The 11,324-nt window shown below is 46.5% G+C and overlaps 1 protein-coding gene across 5 annotated transcripts in view; it reads right to left on the bottom strand.

Annotated features, from left to right (window-relative positions):
- Positions 1-1,571: 1,571 nt before the first annotated feature.
- Positions 1,572-11,324, bottom strand: part of sog (short gastrulation) — a 40,315-nt gene continuing 30,562 nt past the window's right edge. For all 5 annotated transcript variants that reach the window (XM_067355052.1, XM_012359207.2, XM_067355055.1 and 2 more), the window contains 5 exons: positions 9,288-9,353; positions 7,305-9,092; positions 6,856-7,001; positions 5,826-6,152; positions 1,572-4,732 (listed from right to left, as the gene is read on the bottom strand). In XM_067355052.1, coding sequence (XP_067211153.1) covers positions 4,535-4,732; positions 5,826-6,152; positions 6,856-7,001; positions 7,305-9,092; positions 9,288-9,353 — 2,525 coding nt within the window. In that variant the 3' untranslated portion in view covers positions 1,572-4,534. The remainder of the gene's footprint in view (positions 4,733-5,825; positions 6,153-6,855; positions 7,002-7,304; positions 9,093-9,287; positions 9,354-11,324) is intronic.

The following is an 11,324-nucleotide window of genomic DNA, read 5'->3' as shown; positions in this document are numbered from 1 at the left end:
CTACATTCACAACAGTCAACAGTTTAAATAATATCAATTTTTTTTCATAGAAATAAGTACTTGTTATTATATTTGAAAAGTAAATAATTCAAAAATATTAACTTATAAGCTTGAAAAATTTATCCACGCACTAATAGAAACTAATTTAAAATGTATTCAAGAACTCGATCTTGAAATTAAATTTTATATTTCTTCTAAAATCGAGAATTACTCATTTTATTTACCTTTTATTAATTTATACGTCCTTAATGTCCGAAATTTTAAATCAAATTATTCCTCTTGTCAAAATATTTATTCCTAATGTTGTGCCAGTCTATCGATAGCGCATGCTTTCTCTGATTCTTGCAATTTACTCTTTTATCCTACATTATAAAAATCTTCTGTTATTTTTTTTAAAGCAGGATATATAATATTCGGAAATTTGTTAACCATCTTATTAAATAAAAATTACATTAACTGAACAAAATGTACTCATTGAATTAAATTTAAGAGCAAAATAAATCTTTTTTTTTTTTTTTTTTAAGTGGCATTTTTCATAGAATGAAACAATAGAATTTCTAGAACCAATACACATTACAACTTTTTCGGTCCAATTGCTTTAAAAATTAAAAATGTCAGTCTACGGTAGTAATACGAAACTATCGAAACTGTATACTTACTTGTAAGCCGTGATAATCGAACTAAATTATTTCACTCTCACTCGTTACGTTAACGTTTTAGAACGAACAAACGTTGTTCGACACTTTCCACGCGGAAGTATACGCGATTCAACGGTGACTAAAAGGTCCTGCGCGCCTCGAGGGTCAGCTGGATCTCTTTCAGTCCGCGCGCAGACTACGTAGAATCGATATCGATCGATTCTCCTTACTTGTCGGCTCTTCTTTCACGATAATAATGCGGAGTAGAACGGGTTGGGTACCCCTGCATAGAATATCAATCGAATTCGTGAATCATCAAGGTCCGTCGTAGGCTCTATTCGGTATCCAAGTGAATCACATATACATCCGCTGGAGGATGAATTCTTACACGATGACATTTCTCACTCTAGCTAATCTGAAATTAATGGCAATATTTTCTTCTTTACGATATTTTATTCCGATGTGAAAAAAAAAACCTTTGTAGAAGAAAAATATTCGAAAGAAAACCAAGTTACCTGTTATTGGGATATGAGGATTCTGGTGAAGATTATAGGAATTGTTTTGGTACGAGTTGTGAAACGGTGAATTTGTTTGGAGGTCATCATTTTTTCTACTTCTATCTTGATTACCGCATTTTTGTTGTAGAAAAATTCTTATGCAGAATAAGATTTTCTTTTTTTTCCCCAGACAGAAAATTAATTGTTCTAAAATAGCCGAGAAAATTTTGCGGCGACTTGATGAATGTTAATGCGGAATCAGGGAACCATCGATCGTGCATTCCACGATCTCAACGATGAACTGAAACACGCAAATAAAGCGAAAATTGTGAGAAAGCGAATGCAAACTTATAATTAATGAAATATGTTAAAGCCGCATGCGAGTGAAATCATCACGTGATTTTGGGTATTGTAGAGCAAGCTGTTACCTGTTCAATAATAATAGTAATAATCGGCATTTAATTAATAAATCGTTTTGGCACAGTACAGAATAGCATCGATTTTCATTCTCTACAAAACTCTTATCTCGTGTGCGTTGCGCGTCTCTCAGCAGCTTATCTTATCGCAAAAATACAAAAATTTATTTTCAAGATTGTTGCGTTGTATAAAAAGGATAATAAAATTTTCGGCAACGTTCTTACGTGAATGTATAACAAATAAATTATGCATCTCGAAAAAAGAGCATGTCAAGCGGACGTTGCGCTCGAACGTGCCCAAGAGCGTACAAATTCGTTCCTTTTTTTTTCGCTGACGTTTTCACGCTACATGTAATAGATATCACATCGTTGCACCGTGACATCACATTCTGCAATTACGAAATTCGATGAATTAACGGATTTTGCGTTGTAATAATTTAGCAAAATACAATTTGTCGTAAAATAAATATCGATGCGATGCTATTTACGACGATCGCTTCTAATAACGTCCGCCTCTCGCCTCTCCCTTTTTCTCTCTTTTAAGGGATTTACGCTAAGCAGCGGCAATTCTCTTGCGTGCGATGCAACGCTACGTACACACCGCTTTGCTCTCTGCCCTTTCATTAGCCAGTCTCGTTACTGAAATTTAATAAAAGGTAAAAAGAAGAAAAACTAAGTTCTATCTATTTTCCTGTCTTCAGTGTTGAACGTAAGCAATTATAAAGACCGCGTTGATAGCCACATTTAAATTAAGACAGCGTGTACACATAAAGCACGTCGGAATAAAAGCATGCTGCTTACTAAACAATTAATGTTAAACTCGTCTAATCAAATACCAATAAACTCGCATATGAGGATGACTTTAAATAATCGTGACAGTAATAATATACGCGGGGGAGGGGGTATTCAAAGTGGCACTAAAAGTTATATCGTAATGTATAAATACTATTAATAATATAATGTCGATATGCATCGCTAGAGTAAGATCAATTCTAGCCGCTTAATTGTACGCATTTATGTACAAAATATTTCGCGTACTCGCATACGCGACATATAGCAACATTAACGTCAACTGACTATTATTCGTATTCGTAAGGCACATACGGTAAATCAACGCCTTCGCATGAAACACACACACATACACACACACACACACGCACACAGCATTGAATTATTATTCAATATCGAGATATAGAAAATGAACCCGCAAGCTGTCGCGGCCGTAACAATTGAGCCTGAATCAAACGCAATGACATTTCTAACTTGCTTCCTAAATTCTCGGGCCGCGGCAGCGTACAGGTTCGCTTGACGGTCAGTTCAATTTTAATTATTACTCTGACACAATATTTACCACATTTCATAGTGGTAAATCGCATGTCTTTGCTGAAGATTGTCCCATTGTTGTTCGACATCGCTTTCGTGTGTGCTTCTTAAATTTATAACGTATAAAATAGTGATACATGAGGAATACGATTAAATAAGTATATGGCAATTCTTTTGTACCGGTCTCATGAAAAAAAACTAAAAAAATTTTAGAATTTTAATTAGACACCCAATTTTTTGACTAAAAACGAGTTGAGTTTTAAATTAATCAAAAAATAAATAGCCGAAATAGTGTGTAACTTTTCGAAACACTAAATCCGTTTAAAGAGGAAAGAAATGAATTCGGTTACCTAGAATCCGGCACGGCTCAATTAAAAAGGATATTCCTAAAATATAATAAATACAACTTAAATATTACGCACGTACTTACAATGATGAGTGTTATCGTTAACAAATATTATTGCTTATCGTGGAGTGGCGCAGCTTCTGTCGCTGGGCGCTTCTCGTCTCAAATATATCTCGGTTCGCACGAATACACATATAATGTACAATATAAATATGTTCTTACCTGCGATAATTTAGATTTATCATAACAATCGCGAGAGATAAAGAATAATAAAAGAGTAAGACGTAGCGGTAGTTAGCGATTATGATACCAATTATAAGGATACTAATCATAGTATAAGTAACAGCAGTAATAATACTATTAATAATAGAAGTAATAGTAATAATAAGTTGGAGTTATTAGTAAACATTAGCAATCGCGTAATAACTGATGCCGCCATCGGAGGTTCTTCAGTCTTCTTTGGTTGCTGGGTAACTCGAAGAGATTAGTGGGTACAGCAAGGCACTTGTATAATACGGCTGCAATTAAAAACTCCCGTGCCTTTCCAAGCTTTCACCCCCTCGTTCTCGCGTCGGCTGTAACCGTCCACCGTAACGTCGCTCTCTTCGCGAGGAGAAGGACGCTCGGTTTCCGTTCCGTTTTATCCGTTGACGAGGATCAATTGATTAATAAGCGTCTGGCTGCGGGCGCTGGAGGCTCTAAAGCGAACGACCGGAGCGGGCGTCGCGGATAAGAATAGCATCCGATCATGTACCATCCACGTCCTTCCTCTTATTACACTAGCGTTTTCTTAAATTTCTGCACGCGCAAGCGTACAATCGCGCTCGCGCGATTTCGCCGCCGACAACGAGAACTTTGAGCAACGAGCGTTGAACAATTGTTCTCGTCGTCGGCGTTGACGAAGAGCAGCGTGGGGCGAAAAATGCTCGCGCGACGAATTTTCCGCTCAGTCGAATGCGGATTTAAATCCCCCCCCCCCCCCCCCCCCGCCGATCAAAAACCGTCGTCGATCTTTCCGTTTGTCTCATTCTGTTTTTCTTTCCTTCCCCCGTTGTTGAATTGGCTCACCTTGGATATATCTGTCCAGCTCCCACGATCTCGATACACACGTGTACAGCCATTCGTTTGATTTCGTTTCGTTTCCAAGACTCGCAGTCGCTCGATCGCGCGACAGATGTAGCGGGCGCATGCGATCGCAACGAACGATCCTCGACTTGGTTCCGTCATCATCCGACGATGACCACGGCGTGCGGCTCACGGCGAGCTTCCTCGTGCAGACCGGAGCAGACTTTTCTTTCCCAGGACAAATCGGACTCAGCTCAGCTCGCGGGGCGTCACGGAGCGCCGCGACGACGGATGATGATTGTTGCGATGGTGGCGTCGCGCGCGCCGGCATTGCACCGTGCAACAGTCATCGGCGTCCGCCACGTACTCGCCACGCTTCATCTGATGCGCGATCGAGTTACAGAGCGACCGTGGACAGCGTTTCCTGTCGCACCTGACCTCGCCGTTCTGAAACACAGAAGGAAACGGTGCCCCGTTACGATTACCATTTACGTTTACCGCGCGTTCCTTCGTCGAACAATGCTCGCGTATCACGCGAATAACACGCGGAATGCGAGCCACGAACGGCGGATTATTTATCCTGCGGAACGGCTCAACAATTCGTTCCACGTTATGTCGATTCCTCATTCTTTAACCACGATATACAATATACATCTCTGTATATACTTTATATATAAATTAGCGCTTGTTCAATATTGAAAGAAATCAGATTGCGCAAAATTTCCAAAACTAGCTCTTCGCAAGTGCGAACTAAACCCATCAAATATTTCATCGTTTTCTTTTTTAGTAGCACATTTTATACTTGTTTGTGTTTTTCATGCTCCCGTTTTCTCTCTCTCTCTCTCTCTCTTTCTCGGAAGATGTATATAGTACGGCTAAAGAGAACAGACTTTCGATATATTTAGCGAGGCGATATTTATCTATCAACGAAAAAGACCGAACGCGAGCAATAAAAATGAAAGGCCGGGAAGAACCGGTGCAACGAGGTCCGTTCGAATACAAAATCCGCTTCTCACAATCGAGACGATTATTTTTCGCTCCGTCTCGTGACGTCGCGACGCGACGCGACGCGACGCACGAGCCGGCCGAGGCCGCGGCGTTCCATTTTCATCGTAATGGATGGACCCTATAATGGTCGGGCCAGGCGAGCAAGTCCGGTTAAAGGTTTTCTCCTTAAAGGTTTCTCGTCGTGCCCGTGTCTGGATATTGCAACGTTGCGAGTGCCGCAACTATCGGCGAATGAATGAGTAACGATACAGAAGTGAAGCGAGTTCTAGGATTTCTCAGCTTGGCAACAAGATGCAACCGCGTTCCGCGTCCCGCGTCGATTCCATTAAGACGATTAGGGACACCTAATGAAGAGACCGTGAGAGAATGTTTTATTCATAAATAAGCCGCGTTTTGCAAACGATTCGCGACCAAAGCCGTTCCTCGACGCCGCCCGTCGATCGAACGACGCTGAATTATTTCAATGACGATCGATTCGCGCGTATCTTTCTCTCCATCGCGTTCAAAGATTTCGCAAAGCGGATTCTCTCACCTTGCAGCGGCACTTCACGCACTTCATCTCGCCGTGCGAGTGCACTCGCGGATGCCATTCCATGCCGTTCTCGTAGGCCGTGCCGAGGGGTGACTTGCAGCCGCCGGACGACAGTATCTCCTCGGCGGTGCGCCGCGTCGGCGGTAAGGCCTGATCCCTCGGCAGGTGCGCGGTATCGCTCGCAGCGGTGGTGGCCGCGTTGCTGCGAGGCGTCGTCGCCGGGCATTGCTTGCAGCAGGCCTTCTTGTCCGGCCTGAAGGCGACCTTCTCGTCGCACTCGAGCGGCGGGCACTGCACCCGCGGACATTTCACCTCCAGCGTGACAGCCTGCGAGACAAATGGATTTCCGATATAAATTGCGAACGCGACAGGTGATTTGACCTCTCGGTCACGCCTCGTGTATGGCGCATTTATCGTATCGCATCTTGCAGATACTCATTTTTTCACCAAATTTTTTTTTTTCAACTTTGCAAATCTTGTTTTAGCTTTAGCGACGTACTGACCGCACGTTGAACGTAGTCGAAGAAACGTACACGCGTTCGTTTCCGTTTGTCGTAAAGAAATGCCTTTGCCGTTCTCCAAATATATACGCCAAGTATTTTCACGAGCGACTTTTGTACGGTGTGTCAAACCGACTAGGAAACAGTTGTGTGTTAATAAATTGCAATCGTTTAGAAAATCTTGCCGCTGAATCATTCAATTAAACTCATTACGTACTCGCCGGACTTCGTAACCGCATTCTTTAGACGGTGCGGCATATTCACAGATTTTTCCGCGCGCGCGATGTAAGATCGCAATAAAATAATCGTCGCGAAATATCTCGAAAATTAAAGCACGGCATATCGGTCGAAAAAAATATGTAGCAAGTAGAAAAGCATCTTGTGTTTTACGACGCGGCGTCGTCAACAAATTGATCTCAAACAAATTGACATATGGGTAAAAAATTCATTCACATTATTTGAACATTTCGCGAATGCTTAACCGTAATTCTAAACAATTCTAATAGAAACGAAGAAGAATAAAAGCTTACGTCACAAGTGCAAACTGCACAAGTATCGAATCCCACCGGTGGCAGGTACGGATGCCAGGACGATCCTGCCAGATGATATTGTCCGGCCAGTGTACAGCCTCTCGTGATGTTGCTCTTGATTGTTGCGTTAGTTTCGGTCGCCAGCGCTAAATATTATTCACGAATTATTAAAAGGCAGTAATGTTATGTTCAGGCAACAGTGCAGCGAATTTGGTTATATAAATGGAAACTGTAAACTTGCAAACGGTTAAGCGGAATATTGCAGACTTGTTTTGCAATTTGCCACGGTCGAGCATTATGCTCTCTCTCTCTCTTTCTCTCATCAAACATCGTTTCCCATATGTTTATATATTTTACTTCACACATTCCTCCACTCGCGCAGATATTTATGTTCGTGTGTAAAAGAATTTATATTTCCTGTTAATAAATAAGTGAATAAATTTCCTCACCAACGCAAATCGGACAGCAATGACCGGCTGGCGGCTGCCTCAGCTGTTTTCCCGGCGCGCAGGAGACCGTCGGACAGGGCACCGTGTCGCATTGCGCCAAGCCGCGATAGCAATGGCACATCGAGCACGGATCCGCGCTCGACGTCCACTGCGTGCCCTCCTCGTAGAACCTGATTTCGTGGAAGCACGCGCCGGTCTCGATATCCGATCTGGGCGGCTGCAGATTGTACGCCACCACGGAGGCGACGTCGTTGTCGGCGTAGTGCGGCAGGCAGCTGAACGGCGCCCGTGTCTTGAACGGCGCCTTGAGAATATAACTGGCTTGCTTGTCCGTCACTTCCAGGAATCCGATGCCCGACTCGATCCTGTAGAGCTCGATCGGCGTGAGTCCGGTGACGGAACCCTCCAAGGAGTATCCCGTAAATTCCTCCAGAAGCCTTCTGGCGACGGGAGCTCCCTGCGCCAGCAGAGGCATCGTCTCCAGGTACAAACGGAACGTTCGCGGTTCCTGCGCGGAAGGCGGGAAGCCCGCGAGCTCCAGCTCGTAGTGCAGCGAGCAGTCTAGATCCACCGCTGTCCATATGAGACCGACCGGTCCGGGACTTAACTGCTGCTGAGTCAATCTACGCAGCAGCACGGGCGCGGCGGTGTCTCTGGCGTCCGCGACGGGTCTGCCGAGAAGTCTGCCGCGCAGAATGGAGCCAAGATGGCTCGCGGCGACCACGGAGAGCTCCTCGTTGAAGAGCGGCTGCAGGAGTCGCGGTCCGGGCCGGTCGAGGGAACCGTTCGCGAAGCCGTCGACCAACGAAGGCGTCAAATCTTCGAGTTCCATCCGCCGTTTGCCGCCCTCGTCCACCAGCGTTACGAGCGGGCTCTCCTCCTCGAGCCCTATCAGCTGAACTCCGTAGTGCAGCGCGCCAATGCGATCCAGATAGGCCCAGGCCAGTCCGGACGCCACGGACGGCGACTCCGACAGAAGCAGCGTTTGATACATGTCGCAGGTCGCGCGCGGACCGACTGCGCCGGTGAGTCGAAGGGCCTGCGGATCCTTGCGCGACATTATGCTGATCGACAGCTTGCCTCGAGTCAACAGACGCAGATCGGCGCCGGAGAGCGCGCTGCGGACTTCGCCGAAATTCAGCTCGTTCGACGGCTTGCGCACTATTATCTCCTCATGCAGAACTATGTAATCTTTCTCCTGATGCTCCAGCTGGACGACCAACGGAATATCGGCCACGTCGTTCGGCAGGAAGAGGCCGTTGAAGACGAGCGACACGTGGATCGACGGGGCCGAGGTCGACGATGCGGAGACGATCGCGGTCGCGCCCGCGCCGGACATCAACGACCGGTCCACGCCCATCGTCGGCTCCAGTAGCGAAGAAAACTGCTCGGTCGACAGCGCGCGGTACCGGTACAGCTGGCCGGACAGGCTCGACGACGGCTCCCAGAGGAAGGACACGTGCAGGCGTTCCTCGCGCAGCAGCTTCCGATAATCGCGCGGCACGCGTCGCCACACACCGCACAGCTTGCCGGTGGCGTTCTGGTAAGCGCCGCCGATCGGATCGATCGTCTGCTCCTCCAAAATACTACCGGAACCGTCGACGAACTGTATGCTGTGCGGCCGCGGCGTCGACGCGGACAGATGGAACGAATAATAAAGATTCTTGCGGTGGAAGGTGAAGCGACCGGTCGCCAAGTAGTTGTACGCGCTGTTGTACACCGACGTCGGATTCGGATCGTCGCGACGTAGCGATTGCGTCGTCTTGCCAGTCAACAGGGTGCCGAAATCTGCAAACCAGTGAAAATTCAGAAAGAAACGCAACGACTATCATTTCCGGTGGATAATTGGAACGTTATACGCGATCGTGCGCAGACAGCGATCTTTATGTATCTTTTTCCGAGTTCCTGATACGAGTTTCGAAACACGTGAACCTTAAAGTCACGCGATAATCGAGTTTTCGGAAATATTCAAAAGAAGCTTACGTTTCAGGCTGCGCTCCTCCTCCTCCGAAGTCAACTGCGCCGGCAGATCCTGCACTATGTCCGTGTCTGTAATAAAAGATTAACATTTGCCATAAATATGTGCGCGTTTGACCACGCGATTGTAGAATCCTTTTTATTATTTATAAAAAGCGAGCACATGAAGATAAAATATACAATTTATAACAGTTGACGAAAGACTGAATATTTTTTTCTATGCAAAGTCTAAATTGTTTTTTTACCTTCTTATAAAACGGGTATTCGCCTTTGCGAAAAGTGAGATAATTTGTTCTAAGCAAGTGAAAACAAATTCGCCTGTCCAATAACTATTATACTCAAAAGATAAAAAGATTGATTATGAAATTTATTATTATAAAATTAATAACTTATCCGATGCAATTGTCACGTCCTTTCAAAATGTTCGAAACATTTCCCTTAGGAAACTAGATATATTTTATGTCAAGAATAATTCGCGGAGCGCCTGAAAAACAGCGGAGCCTTCCTCGAGAACTTCTTTGAGCTCTTAAGAATACGTATTGTATACCGCACATTGGGACTGGCGCCGTACAATTCGTTCGCAGGACATAAAACCGAATGTATTCAATACACGAGGGCTGGGGAGGATAAAACTCCTCGCACAGGAGTCCTTTCGCGCTTCGACGAGGCATCCGGTGCGTACCGGCGCGGCGCGTATCCTCCTTCTCTCCCTTTCTCTCGCGAGAACGGGCATAAAATAAAAATAACCGGTCGATCGTCGATCGTCGATCCCCATTGAGCCGATTCAGCAGCCGGTGGTGGTGCCTGGCATGTGCACAGCATGGACCATAAAGAATGCTCACGCGAGCGCGCGGTAGGAAAAGAGTCGGCTGGCGCCGACCACCGCTACTTTGAATGCTACTTTTATGGCGCATGCCGCGCCGGTTCAGCGCCACGAGGACGTTAATTGCCGCGCGCAAAACGTACAGCACGCCTCTGGTCGCCCCCTCCGCTTTCACCTCCTCCCCTATCGCTCTGTCTGTTGACAAGCGGCCAGTTACTGACTGCTAAATCATTTCCGCCTACCTAATCGAATCTATCGCGACCGATGGCACCGGTCTGTCGCGCCGTTAATATCGGCGGAGACGCGATAACGCGCGTCGATTATGCGTAATAATCGCTCGCGCGGAACCCGCCGGCGCTTCTTCCTACCGTCCCCGTTTTCACGGATTAACGGATCCCCCTCTCCCCCCCTCACTTCCCCAGGACAGGTTCCGATTACGAGGCTCTCGGCCACCCAAATCGTCTTGACCTTTACGTAAATTCGCGCGCGACTAGAAAGGATAAACGCGTCATCTAGCAAATATGTCTCGGGCGGCTTAGCGTCACGGTGGTTATTATTGCCAAAAGTCGTCACTTTAGGCGACACACCGTATCGAATCGAAGGACGACCGTTATTCAGGATTAAGGTTTATCGAGAAGAAGGGAAAAAAATCTAAACGCCGCCCGCTCGTAAAGCCGTGATCCTCGCGCGACCGACCGAGGCCCTTTTCCTTTCGGATAATCCGACACCTCAATTCGCCTAATACTCTCTCTCTCTCTCTCTCGCTCTCTCTCTCTCTCTCTATCTCTCTCCCGTTCCCAACGCCCGACTGATATCTAATTTGTTTTCGCGACGAGAAGCGAGGGGCCGCGTCATTTTCGTACCGTCACGTACCCGGCGATCCCGCCGCGACGGGAATCGGACACGAGCGCCGAATGAGAATCGATGCGACGGTCCAATCGACGGGCTCAAGGGTCGCAGTATGTTTCCTCGTGGAACGTAAAAGGCGACGGGCGCGCTCGCTAATTGCGGCCGGTTTCACCTTTCATCAGCAGGGGGCAACGAGCCCCTATCAGACGTCGGGCGACAACTACGACGACGACCGATGATTATTATGGCGACGTAGGCGAAACCACGCCGAGGGGGGGGAGGGAGAGGGGCGAGCGGGACGGACGTCGCGTCGCAGAAAATCAACGTTGATGCGCGCGCTGATGTTGAGCGATTCTATGAGAACAAACGAC

This window comes from Linepithema humile, chromosome 5 (genome assembly GCF_040581485.1).
Source record: "Linepithema humile isolate Giens D197 chromosome 5, Lhum_UNIL_v1.0, whole genome shotgun sequence".
Lineage (NCBI taxonomy): Eukaryota > Metazoa > Arthropoda > Insecta > Hymenoptera > Formicidae > Linepithema > Linepithema humile.
Note: the sequence above shows the minus strand (reverse complement) of the source record. Positions and strands in the feature narration are given on the sequence as shown.